The sequence below is a fragment of the Oncorhynchus gorbuscha genome, linkage group LG11 (genome assembly GCF_021184085.1).
Source record: "Oncorhynchus gorbuscha isolate QuinsamMale2020 ecotype Even-year linkage group LG11, OgorEven_v1.0, whole genome shotgun sequence".
NCBI classification, from domain to species: Eukaryota; Metazoa; Chordata; class Actinopteri; order Salmoniformes; family Salmonidae; genus Oncorhynchus; species Oncorhynchus gorbuscha.
In genome coordinates this window covers 4,902,685-4,925,637 of record NC_060183.1, presented here as the reverse complement: position 1 = coordinate 4,925,637, position 22,953 = coordinate 4,902,685, and the positions used below count along the sequence as shown (strand labels likewise).

The 22,953-nt window shown below is 49.1% G+C and overlaps 1 protein-coding gene across 2 annotated transcripts in view; it reads right to left on the bottom strand.

Moving 5' to 3' along the window:
- Window positions 1–22,953, bottom strand: part of tasp1 (taspase, threonine aspartase, 1) — a 96,174-nt gene that overhangs the window by 57,641 nt on the left and 15,580 nt on the right. For both annotated transcript variants that reach the window (XM_046368433.1, XM_046368434.1), the window contains exons 8-10: window positions 20,277–20,386; window positions 8,228–8,347; window positions 1,759–1,837 (exon numbers count right to left, since the gene is read on the bottom strand). In XM_046368433.1, the coding sequence (XP_046224389.1) occupies window positions 1,759–1,837; window positions 8,228–8,347; window positions 20,277–20,386 (309 nt within the window). The remainder of the gene's footprint in view (window positions 1–1,758; window positions 1,838–8,227; window positions 8,348–20,276; window positions 20,387–22,953) is intronic.

Below are 22,953 nucleotides of genomic sequence, written 5' to 3'. Positions count from 1 at the left end.
CTCCCCTCCCTCACTATCCACATGACCTCATGCACCCTCCCCTCCCTCACTATCCTCACTATCCACATGCAACAGGTGTCACGTGTTAGCTAAACTTCACTGCAGATCCACTGAGCCTTGCAGTACACCTGGTCTGCAGATGACTTAACAAAGAGAAACTACACAAAGAACTAAACAAGTTTAGTGACCGATGAGGAGGAGGGAAAACCATCCAAAGCACTGTGACTTAGTCAGCTACATAAGAGACCATTGTGACTAAGTCAGTGACTAAGTAAGCTACATAAGAGACCATTGTGACTAAGTCAGTGACTAAGTCAGCTACATAAGAGACCATTGTGACTAAGTCAGTGACTTAGTCAGCTACATAAGAGACCATTGTGACTAAGTCAGTGACTAAGTAAGCTACATAAGAGACCATTGTGACTAAGTCAGTGACTAAGTCAGCTACATAAGAGACCATTGTGACTAAGTCAGTGACTTAGTCAGCTACATAAGAGACCATTGTGACTAAGTCAGTGACTTAGTCAGCTATATAAGAGACCATTGTGACTAAGTCAGTGACTTAGTCAGCTACATAAGAGACCATTGTGACTAAGTCAGTGACTAAGTAAGCTACATAAGAGACCATTGTGACTAAGTCAGTGACTAAGTAAGCTACATAAGAGACCATTGTGACTAAGTCAGTGACTAAGTAAGCTACATAAGAGACCATTGTGACTAAGTCAGTGACTTAGTCAGCTACATAAGAGACCATTGTGACTAAGTCAGTGACTAAGTAAGCTACATAAGAGACCATTGTGACTAAGTCAGTGACTAAGTAAGCTACATAAGAGACCATTGTGACTAAGTCAGTGACTTAGTCAGCTACATAAGAGACCATTGTGACTAAGTCAGTGACTAAGTAAGCTACATAAGAGACCATTGTGACTAAGTCAGTGACTTAGTCAGCTACATAAGAGACCATTGTGACTAAGTCAGTGACTAAGTAAGCTACATAAGAGACCATTGTGACTAAGTCAGTGACTAAGTAAGCTACATAAGAGACCATTGTGACTAAGTCAGTGACTTAGTCAGCTACATAAGAGACCATTGTGACTAAGTCAGTGACTTAGTCAGCTACATAAGAGACCATTGTGACTAAGTCAGTGACTAAGTAAGCTACATAAGAGACCATTGTGACTAAGTCAGTGACTTAGTCAGCTACATAAGAGACCATTGTGACTAAGTCAGTGACTAAGTAAGCTACATAAGAGACCATTGTGACTAAGTCAGTGACTTAGTCAGCTACATAAGAGACCATTGTGACTAAGTCAGTGACTTAGTCAGTTATATAAGAGACCATTGTGACTCAGTCAATGACATAGTCAGCTACATAAGAGACCATTGTGACTAAGTCAGTGACTTAGTCAGTTATATAAGAGACCATTGTGACTCAGTCAATGACATAGTCAGCTACATAAGAGACCATTGTGACTCAGTCAATGACAGTCAGCTACAGCAGAGACGACATGACTCAGTCAGTGACTTGTTTCCCCATTCTTCCCCTCTAAATCTGGGACGGATGTAGACCTGGGACACCAGGTGGGTGCAATTAATTATCAGGGAGAACAGAAAACTAGCAGACTACGGACCTCGTCGGGTCAGAGGTGAATACCCCTACCCTATACGGTTAAAAACAAACTGAGAAAACTGAGATACGGAGAGATGACAGAGCACATAAACACAAGGTATTGGGTGAAGAGTGAAGAGTTGTTTTACCTGAAGTACTGACTGCTGTAGAGTAAGGGTTCAGGGTACTGGTGTTCTCAGCCCAGCATCCACATCCATGATGAGCAGCCTAGGGAGGGAGGGAGAGAGACAGAGAGAGAGGGGGAGGAAGGGAGAGAGGGGAGAGAGAGAGAGAGAGAGAGAGAGAGAGAGAGAGAGAGAGAGAGAGAGAGAGAGAGAGAAAGGGATAGAGAGAGAGAGAGAGGAATGGATAGAGAGAAGAGAGAGAGAGAGAGAGAGAGAGAGAGAGAGAGAGAGAGAGAGAGAGAGAGAGAGAGAGAGAGAGAGAGAGAGAGAGAGAGAGGAAGGGATAGAGAGAGAGAGAGAGAGAGAGAGAGAGAGAGAGAGAGAGAGAGAGAGAGAGAGAGAGAGAGAGAGAGAGAGAGGAAGGGATAGAGAAAGAGAGAGAGGAAGGCATGGAGAGAGAGAGAGAGAGAGAGGAGAGGAAGGGATAGAGAGAGAGAGAGAGAGAGAGAGAGAGAGAGAGAGAGAGAGGAGAGAGAGAGAGAGAGAGAGAGAGAGAGAGAGAGAGAGAGGGGGAGGGATAGGGAGAGAGAGAGAGAGAGAGAGAGAGAGAGAGAGAGAGAGAGAGAGAGAGAGAGAGAGAGAGAGAGAGAGAGAGAGAGAGAGAGAGAGAGAGAGAGGAGAGAGGAAGGGATAGAGAGAGAGAGAGAGAGAGAGAGAGAGAGAGAGAGAGAGAGAGAGAGAGAGAGAGAGAGAGAGAGAGAGAGAGAGGAAGGGATAGAGAAAGAGAGAGAGGAAGGCATGGAGAGAGAGAGAGAGAGAGAGAGAGGAAGGGAAGGGAGAGAGAGAGAGAGAGAGAGAGAGAGAGAGAGAGAGAGAGAGAGAGAGAGAGAGAGAGAGAGAGGAGAGAGAGAGAGAGAGAGAGAGAGAGAGAGAGAGAGAGGAGGAAGGGATAGAGAAAGAGAGAGAGGAAGGCATGGAGAGAGAGAGAGAGAGAGAGGAGAGGAAGGGATAGAGAGAGAGAGAGAGAGAGAGAGAGAGAGAGAGAGAGAGAGAGAGAGAGAGAGAGAGAGAGAGGAGAGAGAGAGAGAGGAGGGGAGGAGAGAGAGAGAGAGAGAGAGGAGAGAGAGAGAGAGAGAGGGGGGGAGGGATAGGGAGAGAGAGAGAGGGAGAGAGGAGAGAGAGAGAGAGAGAGAGAGAGAGAGAGAGAGAGAGAGAGAGAGAGAGAGAGAGAGAGAGAGAAAGGGATAGAGAGAGAGAGAGAGAGAGAGAGAGAGAGGAGAGAGGGGGGGAGGTATAGAGAGAGAGGGGGAGGGATAGGGAGAGAGAGGAAGGGATAGGAGAGAGAGGAAGGGATAGAGAGAGGAGGAAGCGAGAGAGAAGGAGGAAGGGATAGAGAGAGAGAATGAGGAATGGATAGAGAGAGAGAGGAAGGGATAGGGAGAGAGAGGAAGGGATAGAGAGAGAGAGAGAGAGAGAGAGAGAGAGGAAGGGAGAGGGAGGAAGGGATAGAGAGAGAGAAGGAGGAAGGGAGAGAGAAGGGATAGAGAGAGAGAGAGAGGAAGGGATAGAGAGAGAGGGAGGAGGGTTAGGGAGAGAGAGGAAGGGATAGAGAGAGAGAGGAAGGGATAGGGAGAGAGGAAGGGATAGGGAGAGAGGAAGGGATAGGGAGAGAGAGGAAGGGATAGAGAGAGAGAGGAAGGGATAGAGAGAGAGGGGAAGGGATAGAGAGAGAGAGGGGAAGGGATAGAGAGAGAGAGGGGAAGGGATAGAGAGAGAGAGGGGAAGGGATAGAGAGAGAGAGAGAGGAAGGGATAGAGAGAGAGAGAGAGGAAGGGATAGAGAGAGAGAGAGAGGAAGGGATAGAGAGAGAGAGAGAGAGGAAGGGATAGAGAGAGAGAGAGGAAGGGATAGAGAGAGAGATAGAGAAGAAGGATGGAGAGAGAGAGAGGGAGGAAGGGATAGAGAGAGAGAAGGAGGAAGGGATAGAGAGAGAGAATGAGGAAGGGATAGAGAGAGAGAGAAGGGAAGGAGAGAGAGAGAGAGAGAGAGAGAGAGAGAGAGAGAGAGAGAGAGAGAGAGAGAGAGGAAGGGAGAGAGAGAGGAAGGAGGAAGGAGGAGAGAGAGAAGGGATAGAGAGAGAGAGGAAGGGATAGAGAGAGGGAGGGGTTAGGGAGAGAGAGGAAGGGATAGAGAGAGAGGAAGGGATAGGGAGAGAGGAAGGGATAGGGTGAGAGGAAGGGATAGAGAGAGAGAGGAAGGGATAGAGAGAGAGGGAAGGGATAGGGAGAGAGAGGGAAGGGATAGAGAGAGAGGGGAAGGGATAGAGAGAGAGGGAAGGGATAGAGAGAGAGAGGAAGGGATAGAGAGAGAGAGAGGAAGGGATAGAGAGAGAGAGAGAGGAAGGGATAGAGAGAGAGAGAGAGAGGAAGGGATAGAGAGAGAGAGAGAGGAAGGGATAGAGAGAGAGAGGAAGGGATAGAGAGTGAGGAAGGCATGGAGAGAGAGAGGGAGGAAGGGATAGAGAGAGAGAAGGAGGAATGATAGAGAGAGAGAGGGAGGAAGGGATAGGGAGAGAGAGGAAGGGATAGAGAGAGAGAGAGAGAGAGAGAGAGGAAGGGATAGAGAGAGAGAGGAAGGGATAGAGAGAGAGAGGAAGGGATAGAGAGAGAGAGAAAGGGATAGAGAGAGAGAGGAAGGGATAGAGAGAGAGAGAGAGAGAGAAAGGGATAGAGAGAGAGAGAAAGGGATAGAGAGAGAGGAAGGCATGGAGAGAGAGGGGAAGGGATAGAGAGAGAGAGGGGAAGGGATAGAGAGAGAGAGGGGAAGGGATAGAGAGAGAGAGGGGAAGGGATAGAGAGAGAGAGAGAGGAAGGGATAGAGAGAGAGAGAGAGGAAGGGATAGAGAGAGAGAGAGAGGAAGGGATAGAGAGAGAGAGAGGAAGGGATAGAGAGAGAGAGAGAGAGGAAGGGATAGAGAGAGAGAGAGAGGAAGGGATAGAGAGAGAGAGGAAGGGATAGAGAGTGAGGAAGGCATGGAGAGAGAGAGGGAGGAAGGGATAGAGAGAGAGAAGGAGGAATGATAGAGAGAGAGAGGGAGGAAGGGATAGGGAGAGAGAGGAAGGGATAGAGAGAGAGAGAGAGAGAGAGAGAGAGGAAGGGATAGAGAGAGGGAGGAAGGGATAGAGAGAGAGAAGGAAGAAGGGAGAGAGAGGAATGGATAGAGAGAGAGGAAGGGATAGAGAGAGGAAGGGATAGAGAGGAGAGAGAGAGAGAGAGAGAGAGAGAGAGAGAGAGAGAGAGAGAGAGGAAGGGATAGGGAGAGAGAGGAAGGGATAGGGAGAGAGAGGAAGGGATAGGGAGAGAGAGGAAGGGATAGGGAGAGAGAGGAAGGGATAGGGAGAGAGAGGAAGGGATAGGGAGAGAGAGGAAGGGATAGGGAGAGAGAGGAAGGGATAGGGAGAGAGAGGAGGGATAGAGAGAGAGAGGAAGGGATAGAGAGAGAGAGAGGAGGGATAGGGAGGGAGAGGAAGGGATAGGGAGGGAGAGAGGAAGGGATAGAGAGAGAGAGGAAGGGATAGAGAGAGAGGGGAAGGGATAGAGAGAGAGGGGAAGGAATGGAGAGAGAGAGAGAAGGAGAAAGGGATAGAGAGAGAGGGAGGAAGGGATGGAGAGAGAGAGAAGGAGAAAGGGATAGAGAGAGAAAGAAGGAGAAAGGGATAGAGAGAGAGGGAGGAAGGGATGGAGAGAGAGAGGAGAAAGGGAGAGAGAGAGAGGAAGGAGGGAGGGAGGGAGAAAGTATTACTACTGCTCTGTCTCAGCAAGTAGATTAAATGTTTAATTTATTAAATTATGTAAATAAGTAGTGGACAAGTGGCAACAAATCACCCTGTTAAAGCCAAATCACCAAACCCCAGAGGACATGGTTACTGTCCCACCCTGCCTGGGGACCAGAGGACATGGTTACTGTCCCACCCTGCCTGGGGACATGGTTACTGTCCCACCCTGCCTGGGGACCAGAGGACATGGTTACTGTCCCACCCTGCCTGGGGACCAGAGGACATGGTTACTGTCCCACCCTGCCTGGGGACCAGAGGACATGGTTACTGTCCCACCCTGCCTGGGACCCAGAGGACATGGTTACTGTCCCACCCTGCCTGGGGACATGGTTACTGTCCCACCCTGCCTGGGGACATGGTTACTGTCCCACCCTGCCTGGGGACATGGTTACTGTCCCACCCTGCCTGGGGACATGGTTACTGTCCCACCCTGCCTGGGGACATGGTTACTGTCCCACCCTGCCTGGGGACATGGTTACTGTCCCACCCTGCCTGGGGACATGGTTACTGTCCCACCCTGCCTGGGGACATGGTTACTGTCCCACCCTGCCTGGGGACATGGTTACTGTCCCACCCTGCCTGGGGACATGGTTACTGTCCCACCCTGCCTGGGGACATGGTTACTGTCCCACCCTGCCTGGGGACATGGTTACTGTCCCACCCTGCCTGGGGACATGGTTACTGTCCCACCCTGCCTGGGGACATGGTTACTGTCCCACCCTGCCTGGGGACATGGTTACTGTCCCACCCTGCCTAGGGACATGGTTACTGTCCCACCCTGCCTGGGGACATGGTTACTGTCCCACCCTGCCTGGGGACATGGTTACTGTCCCACCCTGCCTGGGGACATGGTTACTGTCCCACCCTGCCTAGGGACATGGTTACTGCCCACCCTGCCTGGGGACATGGTTACTGTCCCACCCTGCCTGGGGACATGGTTACTGTCCCACCCTGCCTGGGGACATGGTTACTGTCCCACCCTGCCTAGGGACATGGTTACTGTCCCACCCTGCCTGGGGACCAGAGGACATGGTTACTGTCCCACCCTGCCTGGGGACCAGAGGACATGGTTACTGTCCCACCCTGCCTGGGGACCAGAGGACATGGTTACTGTCCCACCCTGCCTGGGGACCAGAGGACATGGTTACTGTCCCACCCTGCCTGGGGACCAGAGGACATGGTTACTGTCCCACCCTGCCTGGGGACCAGAGGACATGGTTACTGTCCCACCCTGCCTGGGGACCAGAGGACATGGTTACTGTCCCACCCTGCCTGGGGACCAGAGGACATGGTTACTGTCCCACCCTGCCTGGGGACCAGAGGACATGGTTACTGTCCCACCCTGCCTGGGGACCAGAGGACATGGTTACTGTCCCACCCTGCCTGGGGACCAGAGGACATGGTTACTGTCCCACCCTGCCTGGGGACCAGAGGACATGGTTACTGTCCCACCCTGCCTGGGGACCAGAGGACATGGTTACTGTCCCACCCTGCCTGGGACCCAGAGGACATGGTTACTGTCCCACCCTGCCTGGGACCCAGAGGACATGGTTACTGTCCCACCCTGCCTGGGACCCAGAGGACATGGTTACTGTCCCACCCTGCCTGGGACCCAGAGGACATGGTTACTGTCCCACCCTGCCTGGGACCCAGAGGACATGGTTACTGTACCGGTCCCACCCAGAGGACATGGTTACTGTACCGGTCCCACCCAGAGGACATGGTTACTGTACCGGTCCCACCCAGAGGACATGGTTACTGTACCTGTCCCACCCAGAGGACATGGTTACTGTACCTGTCCCACCCAGAGGACATGGTTACTGTACCTGTCCCACCCAGAGGACATGGTTACTGTACCTGTCCCACCCTGCCTGGGACCCAGAGGACATGGTTACTGTACCTGTCCCACCCTGCCTGGGACCCAGAGGACATGGTTACTGTACCTGTCCCACCCTGCCTGGGACCCAGAGGACATGGTTACTGTACCTGTCCCACCCTGCCTGGGACCCAGAGGACATGGTTACTGTACCTGTCCCACCCTGCCTGGGACCCAGAGGACATGGTTACTGTACCTGTCCCACCCTGCCTGGGACCCAGAGGACATGGTTACTGTACCTGTCCCACCCTGCCTGGGACCCAGAGGACATGGTTACTCTACCTGTCCCACCCTGCCTGGGACCCAGAGGACATGGTTACTCTACCTGTCCCACCCTGCCTGGGGACCAGAGGACATGGTTACTGTCCCACCCTGCCTGGGGACCAGAGGACATGGTTACTGTCCCACCCTGCCTGGTACCCAGAGGACATGGTTACTGTACCTGTCCCACCTTGCATGGGACCAGAGGACAAGGTTACTGTCCCACCCTGCCTGGTAACCAGAGGACATGGTTACTGTACCTGTCCCACCTTGCATGGGACCAGAGGACAAGGTTACTGTCCCACCCTGCCTGGTAACCAGAGGACATGGTTACTGACTCTGTCCCACCCAGAGGACATGGTTACTGCATGGGACCAGAGGACAAGGTTACTGACTCTGTCCCACCCAGAGGACATGGTTACTGGCCCTGTCCCACCCAGAGGACATGGTTACTGTACCTGTCCCACCAAGAGGACATGGTTACTGTACCTGTCCCACCAAGAGGACATGGTTACTGTACCTGTCCCACCCTGCCTGGGTGTTTCATGGCTAAACCCCCACTGGACACTGCAGCTGCCACGTTCCCCTCTCTGTCCACTACGATCGCTCCCACCGTGTCCAGCAACCCTGATCCATTCTCCTAAAGGGAAAACAAGATCGGGTGACTCGGAAAACATTCATTCATACACCGACTCCAAGAGGAAAACAAGGTCCATAAAAAGGTGAATCTTAACTCCCACCAGAGGTCCACTTTTAACTTCGTCTCCCATTGAATTCAAGGGCTAAGTTCAAAATCGAATCAAGCAGATGTTAGGATTCACCTTTAAAATGATCAGAGTAATCAATCAAATCAATATAATTGAGTAGACATAACGTACAGTGGTTCTATCCAACAGTAGGTCTCTTAAGCATGGTGGTGAATATACAGAATATAGTGGCTGCCAATACCCCTCTCACCATAAAACATTAAGTGTGTAGTGTGTGGCCGAGGCAAACTCAATCGATCATGCTTAGCTCAAACAATTCCAGACGTTCTAAACATAGGAATGAGCATATTTTGCTCAGACATCTTTCCTTGATCACCAGACATGGGAATTTTCCGTTGAAATGGACCCAGGTTCAACATTAATACGATCAGGAAATCATTTATCCTTCTCTCCTCTCAAATTTTTCAACTGTTAATTCTCTGTTGTTCTTCTGAGGCATTTGTTTTCCTTCACTGATTGGGGTTTTCTTTGGAAGGGGCTTGTGGGTGAATTGGAGGGGAGGGAAAGGCCGGTGGATGGCATGATGAATCGCTCTTCCACAGACTGACTCTCTCTCCCCGTGTCTGTCTGTCTGTCTGTGTGTGAGAACCCGTGTTTAAAGATTCAGACTCGAGCCTTTGCAAAACAAACCCTGTACAGAAACACATTGTGATAAAACCAACGGCCTCCAGGGACTCCTGGCCAACAGCCTCCAGGGACTCCTCACTAACAGCCTCCAGGGACTCCTCACTAACAGCCTCCAGGGACTCCTCACTAACAGCCTCCAGGGACTCCTCACTAACAGCCTCCAGGGACTCCTCACTAACAGCCTCCAGGGACTCCTCACTAACAGCCTCCAGGGACTCCTCACTAACAGCCTCCAGGGACTCCTCACTAACAGCCTCCAGGGACTCCTCACTAACAGCCTCCAGGGACTCCTCACTAACAGCCTCCAGGGACTCCTCACTAACAGCCTCCAGGGACTCCTCACTAACAGCCTCCAGGGACTCCTCACTAACAGCCTCCAGGGACTCCTCACTAACAGCCTCCAGGGACTCCTCACTAACAGCCTCCAGGGACTCCTCACTAACAGCCTCCAGGGACTCCTCACTAACAGCCTCCAGGGACTCCTCACTAACAGCCTCCAGGGACTCCTCACTAACAGCCTCCAGGGACTCCTCACTAACAGCCTCCAGGGACTCCTCACTAACAGCCTCCAGGGACTCCTCACTAACAGCCTCCAGGGACTCCTCACTAACAGCCTCCAGGGACTCCTCACTAACAGCCTCCAGGGACTCCTCACTAACAGCCTCCAGGGACTCCTCACTAACAGCCTCCAGGGACTCCTCACTAACAGCCTCCAGGGACTCCTCACTAACAGCCTCCAGGGACTCCTCACTAACAGCCTCCAGGGACTCCTCACTAACAGCCTCCAGGGACTCCTCACTAACAGCCTCCAGGGACTCCTCACTAACAGCCTCCAGGGACTCCTCACTAACAGCCTCCAGGGACTCCTCACTAACAGCCTCCAGGGACTCCTCACTAACAGCCTCCAGGGACTCCTCACTAACAGCCTCCAGGGACTCCTCACTAACAGCCTCCAGGGACTCCTCACTAACAGCCTCCAGGGACTCCTCACTAACAGCCTCCAGGGACTCCTCACTAACAGCCTCCAGGGACTCCTCACTAACAGCCTCCAGGGACTCCTCACTAACAGCCTCCAGGGACTCCTCACTAACAGCCTCCAGGGACTCCTCACTAACAGCCTCCAGGGACTCCTCACTAACAGCCTCCAGGGACTCCTCACTAACAGCCTCCAGGGACTCCTCACTAACAGCCTCCAGGGACTCCTCACTAACAGCCTCCAGGGACTCCTCACTAACAGCCTCCAGGGACTCCTCACTAACAGCCTCCAGGGACTCCTCACTAACAGCCTCCAGGGACTCCTCACTAACAGCCTCCAGGGACTCCTCACTAACAGCCTCCAGGGACTCCTCACTAACAGCCTCCAGGGACTCCTCACTAACAGCCTCCAGGGACTCCTCACTAACAGTCTCCAGGGACTCCTCACTAACAGTCTCCAGGGACTCCTCACTAACAGCCAACAGTCTCCAGGGTCTCCTCACTAACAGCCAACAATCTCCAGGGACTCCTCACTAACAGCCAACAGTCTCCAGGGACTCCTCACTAACAGCCAGATAGATTAGGTTAGGGGAGGGTTTGGCCCAGCGTCGCCCGGTTTAGGGGAGGGTTTGGCCCAGCGTCGTCCGGGTTAGGGGGGGGTTTGGCCCAGCGTCGTCCCGGGTTAGGGGGGGTTTGGCCCAGCGTCGTCCCGGGTTAGGGGGGTTTGGCCCAGCGTCGTCCCGGGTTAGGGGGGGGTTTGGCCCAGCGTCGTCCGGGTTAGGGGGGGGTTTGGCCCAGCGTCGTCCGGGTTAGGGGAGGGTTTGGCCCAGCGTCGTCCGGGTTAGGGGAGGGTTTGGCCGGCAGGGATGTTCTTGTCCCATCGCGCTCTAGCAACTCCTGTGGCGGGCCAGGCGCAGTGGCCCTCCACACGAGTCGCAAGGTGTACGGTGTTTTTTCCGGTGCGGATGGCTTCCGGGTTAAGCAGGCATTGTGTCAAGAAGCAGTGCGGCTTGGCTGGGTTGTGTTTCAGAGGACTCACGGCTCCCGACCTTCGCCTCTCCCGAGTCCGCACAGGAGTTGCAGCGATAGGACAAGACTGTGACTCCCCACTAAATTGGGGAGAAAAAAGGGTACAAATAATGGAGCCCACAGAGTCTATGAGCAGAGCAAGGTGTGGAGCCCACAGAGTATATGAGCAGAGCAAGGTGTGGAGCCCACAGAGTATATGAGCAGAGCAAGGTGTGGAGCCCACAGAGTCTATGAGCAGAGCAAGGTGTGGAGCCCACAGAGTCTATGAGCAGAGCAAGGTGTGGAGCCCACAGAGTCTATGAGCAGAGCAAGGTGTGGAGCCCACAGAGTCTATGAGCAGAGCAAGGTGTGGAGCCCACAGAGTCTATGAGCAGAGCAAGGTGTGGAGCCCAGAGTCTATGAGCAGAGCAAGGTGTGGAGCCCACAGAGTCTATGAGCAGAGCAAGGTGTGGAGCCCACAGAGTCTATAGGTGTGGAGCCCACAGCAGAGCAGAAGGTGTGGAGCCCACAGAGTCTATGAGCAGAGCAAGGTGTGGAGCCCACAGAGTCTATGAGCAGAGCAAGGTGTGGAGCCCACAGAGTCTATGAGCAGAGCAAGGTGTGAAGCCCACAGAGTATATGAGCAGAGCAAGGTGTGGAGCCCACAGAGTCTATGAGCAGAGCAAGGTGTGGAGCCCACAGAGTCTATGAGCAGAGCAAGGTGTGGAGCCCACAGAGTCTATGAGCAGAGCAAGGTGTGGAGCCCACAGAGTCTATGAGCAGAGCAAGGTGTGGAGCCCACAGAGTCTATGAGCAGAGCAAGGTGTGGAGCCCACAGAGTCTATGAGCAGAGCAAGGTGTGGAGCCCACAGAGTCTATGAGCAGAGCAAGGTGTGGAGCCCACAGAGTATATGAGCAGAGCAAGGTGTGGAGCCCACAGAGTCTATGAGCAGAGCAAGGTGTGGAGCCCACAGAGTATATGAGCAGAGCAAGGTGTGGAGCCCACAGAGTATATGAGGAGAGCAAGGTGTGGAGCCCACAGAGTATATGAGCAGAGCCCACAGAGTATATGAGCAGAGCAAGGTGTGGAGCCCACAGAGTATATGAGCAGAGCAAGGTGTGGAGCCCACAGAGTATATGAGCAGAGCAAGGTGTGGAACCCACAGAGTATATGAGCAGAGCCCACAGAGTCTATGAGCAGAGCAAGGTGTGGAGCCCACAGAGTATATGAGCAGAGCAAGGTGTGGAGCCCACAGAGTATATGAGCAGAGCAAGGTGTGGAGCCCACAGAGTATATGAGCAGAGCAAGGTGTGGAGCCACACAGAGTATATGAGCACAGCAAGGTGTGGAGCCCAATTTGACTGGAGCGACATTCCCAAAGGCTGAAGAGACGATCTTCTCGCCCCCTCCAGTAGCGCTCACTTCACAGGCTCAGGGCGTGCCCGGCCCAGCATGCATTTGAAGTCTACTTGTGTGCTGCTATAGCACATATTTTTTATTTAATTTATTTATTACAGATCCATGAGCAATGAGTGGGATCTGGTCCACATACACTACATGACCAAAAGTATGTCAAAACTAATAAGATCTTACTTGATTAGATTATGTGCAATTCAATTTCTAAAAGTTCCACTCTTCTCTGTCCGTAATCCGCATGGTTTTTCACATGTGGAACAGGTGTTTGTCTCAGATGTATTTTATTATTATTTTTTAAATCAGAGAGAAATTAAAAAATGGGGACATTTTTATGGCTTGGCAAACACAGAGACATAATAACATTGCTGTATGAAAATGAGAACCAGACCAGCTGAAATCAAACATTTTTTTTTAATGAAATCAACACGGTTCTGAGTACAAACTCTACGCACTCACTCGCTCTCTCTCTTAAAAACACATTCTGACACAGCTCATATTCACAGCACTAGATTCCTCAAATGGAAGCCGTTTTGAAGTGGTGTGCTATAAAGTTCAACAAGTTCATTTTCTTTTAAAGGATATGATCGCGAAAATAACCTACAAAACGTATTGTTAAGTAAAAACTAAAAAACGTAAAAATGACCTAAATTGACATTGTTTTAATACTTCTACAACAACGACAGTCTGGTCCAGCCACCAACTGATTGTCATCGTCTCACTAATGGTTGCTCAACTAGGCCTCAATCCTGCCATGGGAAAGCAGAGCACCATGACATATGAACTATCCAGTAGGATTAGGCTACAACATTACGGAGGAGGAGCCAGGGGAGGAGCCTAGGAAAGTAAATCAAAACCCTTCTCAAACCTAGTCCTCTATGACACCGCCACGAGCCAACTGACACCGCCACGAGCCAACTGACACCGCCACGAGCCAACTGACACCGCCACGAGCCAACTGACACCGCCACGAGCCAACTGACACCGCCACGAGCCAACTGACACCGCCACGAGCCAACTGACACCGCCACGAGCCAACTGACACCTCCACGAGCCAACTGACACCTCCACGAGCCAACTGACATCAACACACCTAATAATACAGTTCTCTCTGTTCAATGAATTCTCTCTTCCTGGAATAGTTCAGTATTAACCAAGCTTAATTCTGATGAATCATAATGTTAACTTGGTAAACAATAACATAGACCTAGTATGTGGGGAAAACTACAAGTGAACTGCCTCAAGCGCCATGTCAGTGGTGTAGGGTGTAGATTTGCTAGCTACCATGGATGTGTCCCAAATGGAACCCAATTCCATTCCAGTCAAAGGTTTGGACACACCTACTTCATTCTCATTCTCTCAACCAGCTTCACGGGGAATGCTTTTCCAACAGTCTTGAAGGAGTTCCCACATATGCTGAGCACTTGTTGGCTGCTTTTCCTTCACGCCGCGGTCCATCCCAAACCATTTCAATTGGGTTGAGGTCGGGTGATTGTGGAGGCCAGGTCATCTGATTCAGCACTCCATCAGTCTCTTCTTGGTCAAACAGCCCTTACACAGTCTGGAGGTGTGTTGGGTCATTGTCCTGGTGATAAACAAATGATAGTCCCACTAAGTGTAAACCAGATGGGATGGCATATCACTGCAGAATGCTGTGGAGGCCATGCTGGTTAAGTGTGCCTTGAATTCTAAATAAATCACTGACAGTGTTACCAGCAAAGCACCGCCACACCATCACACCTCCTCCTCCATGCTTCACGTTGGGAACCACACATGCAGAGATCATCCGTTCACCTACTCTGCGTCTCACATAGACACAACGGTTGGAAACAACAATCTAAAATTCAGACTCATCAGACCAAAAGGACAGATTTCCACCGGTCTAATGTCCATTGCTTGTGTTTCTTGGCCCAATCAAGTCTCTTCTCCATATTGGTGTCCTTTAGTAGTGGTTTCTTTGCAGCAATTCGACCATAAAGGCCTGATTCACGGAGTCTCCTCTGAACAGATGATGTTGAGATGTGTCTGTTACTTGAAGTCTGTGAAGCATTTATTTGGGCTGTAATTTCTGAGTCTGGTTACTCTAATGAACTTATCCTCTACAGCAGAGGTAACTCTGGGTCTTCCTTTCCTGTGGTGGTCCTCATGAGAGCCAGTTTCATCAAAGCGCTTGAGGGTTTTTATGATAGTACTTGAAGAAACTTTCAAAGTTCTTGAAAAGATTGACTGACCTTCATGTCTTAAAGTAATGATGGACTGTTGTTTCTCTTTGCTTATTTGAGCTGTTCTTGCCATAATATGGACTTGGTCTTTTACCAAATAGGGCCATCTTCTGTATACCCCCCCCCCTAACTTATCACAACACAACTGATTGGCTCAAAGAAAGTCCACAAATTATCAAGGCACACCTGTCATTTGAAATGCATTCCAGGTGACTACCTCATGAAGCTGGTTGAGAGAATGCCAAGAATGTGCAAAGATGTCATCAAGGCAAGAATAAAAAACATAAACATATCCGATTTGTTTAACCCTGTTTTGGTTAATACTTGATTCCATATGTGTTATTTAATAGTTTTTGATGTCGTCACTATTATTCTAAAATGTAGAAAATAGTAAAAATAAAGAAAAACCCTTGAATGAGTAGGTGTGTCCAAACACTTGACTGGTATTAATTAATTAATTATATATATATATTTTTTTATTCTGTGTGTGTAATTTTATATATATATATATATATATATATATATATATATATATATACACAAACACAATAAAAATATAAACGCAACATGGTCAAATAAAAGATACGCACAAAAAAACTATTATTTCTCTTAAATTTTGTCCAAAACTTTGTTTACATCCCCGTTAGTCAACATTTCTCCTTTTGCCAAGATAAACCATCCACCTGACAGATGTGTCACATCAAGAAGCTGATTAAACAGCATGATCATTACACAGGTGCACCTTGTGCTGGGGATCCAAAAAAAGGCCACATTAAAATGTGCAGTTTTGTCACACAACACAATGCCACAGATGTGTCAAGTTGAGTGAGCGTGCAATTGGTTGCCAGAGAATTTAACGTTCAATTATCTACCAATTTGGAAAACAGGCCAGCCCAGGAACTCCACATCTGGCTTCTTCACAAACGGGATCTTCTGATGAGGATTGGGGGGGGGGGGGGGGGGTGCTGAGAAGTATTTCTGTCTATAATAAAGCCCTTTGGCGGGTAAAAACTCATTCTGATTGGCTGGGCCTGACCTGGCCGGCTCCCAAGTGGGTGGGCCTATGTGAAATCCATCAATTAGGGCTTAATTAAAGGGCCTTATTTAAATTAACGGATTTGAATTAAATTGACGGATTTCCTTATATGAACTGTAACTTCGGTAAAATATTTGAAATTGTTGCGTTTCTCTTTTTTGTTCAGTTTAGCAGGAAGTGTGTGTGTGTGTGTGTGTGTGTGTGTGTGTGTGTGTGTGTGTGTGTGTGTGTGTGTGTGTGTGTGTGTGTGTGTGTGTGTGTGTGTGTGTGTGTGTGTGTGTGTGTGTGTGTGTGTGTGTGTGTGCGCTCGTGTGTGTTTAGCCTTATGGCTTTCAGGGTCCTTTTGTTTCCAGACATGGTGTATTGGTACCGCTTGCCGTGCGGTAGCAAAGAAAGGTCTTTGGCCATTTCAGAAGCCACCTGGTGTTGCTGGAGTCTTTTTAGGGCCTTCCTCTGACACCGCCTGGTATAGAGGTCCAGGATGTCAGGAAGCCCCAGTGATGTACTACCCTCTGTAGCGCCTTGCGGTCAGATGCCAAGCAGTTGCCATACCAAGCAGTGATGCAGCCAGTCATAATGCTCTCAATGGTGCAGTTGTAGAACGTTTTGAGGATCTGAGGGCCCATGTCAAAATATATTTTCAGCCTGCTGAGGGGGAAGAGGCGTTGTCGTGCCCTATTCAGGTTGGTGTGCCTGGACCATGTTAATTCCTTAGCGATGTGGAAACTGAGGAACTTAAAAGCTATTAACCCGCTCCACTACGGCCCCGTCAATGTGGACGGGGGCGTGCTCACCCTCCGTTTCCTGTAGTCCATGATGGGCTCCATTGTCATACGAGGCGTTGATGTAGTCAGTCAAGATGCTCTCATTGTTACATAGGTGTGTTTCTACCTTCCCTCACCACCTGGGGGGCGGCCCGTCAAGAAGTCCAGGATCCAGTTGCAGAGGTGGGCGTTTAGTCCCAGGGTCCTTATCTTATTGACGAGCTTGGCAGTTACTATGGTGTTGAACGTTGAACTGTAGTCAATCAACAGCATTCTCACGTATAGTGCCTTCTAGAAGGTTTTCATACCCCATGACTTATTCCACATTTTGTAGTGACTGGATGATGTAGCATTACACACAAAGTGTAATTAATAACGCTGAATTTAGGCCTTTATCACCCCCCATAAGCTGTAGTCAATGAACAGCATTGTCACATATTAGGTATTCCTCTTGTCCAGGTGGGAAAGGGCAGTGTGGAGTGCGATACAGATTGCGTCATCTGTGGATCTGTTGGGGCGGTATGCAAATTGGAGTGGGTCTAGGGTTTCTGGGATAATGGTGTTGATGTGAGCCATGACCAGCCTTTTCAAATACATTTCATGGCTCCAGATGTGAGTGCTACGGGGCGATAGTCATTTAGGCAGGTTACCTTGGGAGCTCTTGAGCCCGGGGACAGAGTGGCACTATTAAGAGAGAAAGCTACTTCACAGTGTGTATGTGACCACAGCTACTACTGCCCATCTCCCTCGTTGTGTGTCTGAGAACACGACAGTTATTTTAAACACCTTCTACGTTTAGTTGTCTCATTGCCAGAATTCAGTGTGTGTGTGTGTGTGTGTCTGTAACTATGAGTGTGTGATGTCTTTGTGAGTAATTGAGGTCTCCACACCCTCATATCTCCAGGTCATCATTATACTGTGGGTTCCCTCCCATCGGCATCTGGCGGACTACAGATTACAGGACTGTGTGTGTGTGTGTGTGTGTGTGTGTGTGTGTGTGTGTGTGTGTGTGTGTGTGTGTGTGTGTGTGTATATAGTTTCCTCAACATAGTCATCTGGCAGACATCAGATTACAGGACTGTGTGTGTGTGTGTGTGTGTGTGTGTGTGTGTATAGTTTCCTCAACATAGTCATCTGGCAGACATCAGATTACAGGACTGTGTGTGTGTGTGTGTGTGTGTGTGTGTGTGTGTGTGTGTGTGTGTGTGTGTGTGTGTGTGTGTGTGTGTGTGTGTGTGTGTGTGTGTGTGTGTGTGTGTGTGTGTGTGTGTGTGTGTGGTTTCCTCAACATAGTCATCTGGCCTTGGATTACAGGAGGACATTGGATTTAGGACTGAATGTGTAGAGTGGAGGACATCACTGTGGGGGTAAATGTGTAGAGTGGAGGACATCACTGTGGGGGTAAATGTGTAGAGTGGAGGACATCACTGTGGGGGTAAATGTGTAGAGTGGAGGACATCACTGTGGGGGTAAATGTGTAGAGTGGAGGACATCTCTATGGGGGTAAATGTTTAGAGTGGAGGACATCACTGTGGGGGTAAATGTGTAGAGTGGAGGACATCTCTATGGGGGTAAATGTGTAGAGTGGAGGACATCTCTATGGGGGTAAATGTGTAGAGTGGAGGACATCTCTATGGGGGTAAATGTGTAGAGTGGAGGACATCACTGTGGGGGTAAATGTGTAGAGTGGAGGACATCACTGTGGGGGTAAATGTGTAGAGTGGAGGACATCACTGTGGGGGTAAATGTGTAGAGTGGAGGACATCTCTATGGGGGTAAATGTGTAGAGTGGAGGACATCACTGTGGGGGTAAATGTGTAGAGTGGAGGACATCGCTGTGGGGGTAAATGTGTAGAGTGGAGGACATCGCTGTGGGGGTAAATGTGTAGAGTGGAGGACATCGCTGTGGGGGTAAATGTGTAGAGTGGAGGACATCACTGTGGGGGTAAATGTGTAGAGTGGAGGACATCACTGTGGGGGTAAATGTGTAGAGTGGAGGACATCACTGTGGGGGTAAATGTTTAGAGTGGAGGACATCGCTGCTCTGGCCCCCCAATGGTGGAACAAACTCCCTCACGACGTCAGGACAGCGGAGTCAATCACCACCTTCCGGAGACACCTGAAACCCCACCTCTTTAAGGAATACCTAGGATAGGTTTAGTATTCCCTCTTCCCCCCCTCCCCCTTTAAGATTTAGATGCACTATTGTAAAGTGGCTGTTCCACTGGATGTCATAAGGTGAATGCACCAATTTGTAAGTCGCTCTGGATAAGAGCGTCTGCTAAATGACTTAAATGTAAATGGGTAAATGTGTAGAGTGGAGGACATCACTGTGGGGGTAAATGTGTAGAGTGGAGGACATCTCTATGGGGGTAAATGTTTAGAGTGGAGGACATCACTGTGGGGTTAAATGTGTAGAGTGGAGGACATCTCTATGGGGGTAAATGTGTAGAGTGGAGGACATCTCTATGGGGGTAAATGTGTAGAGTGGAGGACATCTCTATGGGGGTAAATGTGTAGAGTGGAGGACATCACTGTGGGGGTAAATGTGTAGAGTGGAGGACATCACTGTGGGGGTAAATGTGTAGAGTGGAGGACATCACTGTGGGGGTAAATGTGTAGAGTGGAGGACATCTCTATGGGGGTAAATGTGTAGAGTGGAGGACATCACTGTGGGGGTAAATGTGTAGAGTGGAGGACATCTCTGTGGGGGTAAATGTGTAGAGTGGAGGACATCACTGTGGGGGTAAATGTGTAGAGTGGAGGACATCACTGTGGGGGTAAATGTGTAGAGTGGAGGACATCACTGTGGGGGTAAATGTGTAGAGTGGAGGACATCACTGTGGGGGTAAATGTGTAGAGTGGAGGACATCGCTGTGGGGGTAAATGTGTAGAGTGGAGGACATCGCTGTGGGGGTAAATGTGTAGAGTGGAGGACATCTCTGTGGGGGTAAATGTGTAGAGTGGAGGACATCTCTGTGGGGGTAAATGTGTAGAGTGGAGGACATCTCTGTGGGGGTAAATGTGTAGAGTGGAGGACATCACTGTGGGGGTAAATGTGTAGAGTGGAGGACATCACTGTGGGGGTAAATGTGTAGAGTGGAGGACATCTCTGTGGGGGTAAATGTTTAGAGTGGAGGACATCTCTGTGGGGGTAAATGTGTAGAGTGGAGGACATCACTGTGGGGGTAAATGTGTAGAGTGGAGGACATCACTGTGGGGGTAAATGTGGAGGACATTGCTGTGGGGGTAAATGTGGAGGACATTGCTGTGGGGGTAAATGTGGAGGACATCGCTGTGGGGGTAAATGTGGAGGACATCACTGTGGGGGTAAATGTGGAGGACATCTCTGTGGGGGTAAATGTGGAGGACATCTCTGTGGGGGTAAATGTGGAGGACATCTCTGTGGGGGTAAATGTGGAGGACATCTCTGTGGGGGTAAATGTTTCTTTAATCAAACAGTCAGCATCTCTCTGACCACACCTCACTAATTACTTACTGCATTTAAAAATATATATTTTTAGTCGTGCCGAACAAGTTTACAGTAATATTATGGTACAAGTGAAACACTAAGGACTGGTTTCCTGGACACAGATTAAGACTGGACTAAAATAACTCCATTGAAAGTGCTCGTGACTGTATCTGTGTCCGGGGAAATCCAACCCGAGATGCTCCCCACGTCATCTTGTCTTGAGACAGGTGACATGGTTGATGACTCTGACCAGGTGCTGAAGTGAGGTGGAGGGAGCTACTCACAGTTTCACTTGCTTGTCGTCTCTTCTTACTGTGATGATTAAACCCTGTATCCACCTTCTCTGCCAGCTCCATCTTGTGCTTGTTCCTCTTGTAGGCCGATAGACTGAACTCTAGACAACACAGAACACATAGCTCATATACTGTAGAGGGAAGGGAACACAGAACACATAGCTCATATACTGTAGAAGGAAGGGAACACAGAGCTCATATACTGTAGAGGGAAGGCAACACAGAGCACATAGCTCATATACTGTAGAGGGAAGGCAACACAGAACACATAGCTCATATACTGTAGAAGGAAGGGAACACAGAGCTCATATACTGTAGAGGGAAGGCAACACAGAGCACATAGCTCATATACTGTAGAGGGAAGGCAACACAGAGCACATAGCTCATATACTGTAGAGGGAAGGCAACACAGAGCACATAGCTCATATACTGTAGAGGGAAGGCAACACAGAGCACATAGCTCATATACTGTAGAGGGAAGGGAACACAGAGCACATAGCTCATTTACTGTAGAGGGAAGGGAACACAGAGCACATAGCTCATATACTGTAGAGGGAAGGCAACACAGAGCACATAGCTCATATACTGTAGAGGGAAGGCAACACAGAGCACATATACTGTAGAGGGAAGGGAACACAGAGCACATAGCTCATATACTGTCGAGGGAAGGGAACACAGAACACATAGCTCATATACTGGAGAGGGAAGGCAACACAGAGCACATAGCTCATATACTGTAGAGGGAAGGGAACACAGAGCACATAGCTCATATACTGCAGAGGGAAGGGAACACAGAGCACATATACTGTAGAGGGAAGGCAACACAGAGCTAATAGCTCACATACTGTAGAGGGAAGGCAACACAGAGCTAATAGCTCATATACTGTAGAGGGAAGGGAACACAGAGCACATAGCTCATATACTGTAGAGGGAAGGCAACACAGAGCACATAGCTCATATACTGTAGAGGGAAGGCAACACAGAACACATAGCTCATATACTGTAGAGGGAAGGGAACACAGAGCACATAGCTCATATACTGTAGAGGGAAGGGAACACAGAGCACATAGCTCATATACTGTAGAGGGAAGGCAACACAGAGCACATAGCTCATATACTGTAGAGGGAAGGGAACACAGAGCACATAGCTCATATACTGTAGAGGGAAGGCAACACAGAGCACATAGCTCATATACTGTAGAGGGAAGGGAACACAGAGCACATAGCTCATATACTGTAGAGGGAAGGGAACACAGAGCACATAGCTCATATACTGTAGAGGGAAGGCAACACAGAGCACTATAGCTATGTTACTGAAGGGAAGGGAACACAGAGCACATAGCTCATATACTGTCGAGGGAAGGGAACACAGAGCTCATATACTGTAGAGGGAAGGCAACACAGAGCACATAGCTCATATACTGTGGAGGGAAGGGAACACAGAGCACATAGCTCATATACTGTCGAGGGAAGGGAACACATAGCTCATATACTGTAGAGGGAAGGGAACACAGAGCACATAGCTCATATACTGTCGAGGGAAGGGAACACATAGCTCATATACTGTAGAGGGAAGGGAACACAGAGCACATAGCTCATATACTGTCGAGGGAAGGGAACACAGAGCACATAGCTCATATACTGTAGAGGGAAGGGAACACAGAGCACATAGCTCATATACTGTAGAGGGAAGGGAACACAGAGCACATAGCTCATATACTGTAGAGGGAAGGGAACACAGAGCACTAGCTTATATACTGTATAGGAAGGGAACACAGAGCACATACTATTATGAAGGAACACAGAGCACATATATGTAGAGGGAAGGGAATACTACATATGTTACTGTAGAGGGAAGGGAACACAGAGCACTTATACTGTAGAGGGAAGGCAACACAGAACACATAGCTCATTTACTGTAGAGGGAAGGCAAGATGAGATAGACACACAAAGGGAAAGCAGAATTCCCCTATGAGTTATTTTATGTGCCAGGTGATTAGTTGAAGGTGGTTGTTAGGGAATTTTTATCAATGATGACTAATTATGTATACATTTCAATCAGGACTGACTATTCAGAATACTATTATGTTACTGTATATGTACTAATCAGAATACTATTATGTTACTGTATATGTACTAATCAGAATACTATTATGTTACTGTATATGTACTAATCCGAATACTATTATGTTACTGTATATGTACTAATCCGAATACTATTATGTTACTGTATATGTACTAATCCGAATACTATTATGTTACTGTATATGTACTAATCAGAATACTATTATGTTACTGTATATGTATAAATTCTTTCTTAATCTTATTACTGAATATAATGTGTGCGAATGAATCAAGGATTAGAACAATAACGGTCTGTTCCTTGGTAGGAATGAATGAACTAAATCGTCAGACTGGCTAGAATGCTTATCTACACGAGAAGGCCTTGGCTCGTAAATTATATTAAATTGGTAGGGAGACGATGTGGGAAAGCTTGAGATACAGCCTTTGTACTGGAACGGAGATGGCACGGGTTGGTGCTGAAACTAATGACGTCATTTTCACTTTATAACCTGTGGTAACCTGTATCATGTTCAGTACTCTCGTGAATAAACTCTGCTGATTGACTTTAAGACTGGGCTCTGTCTATTATTATAGAATAAGGGTC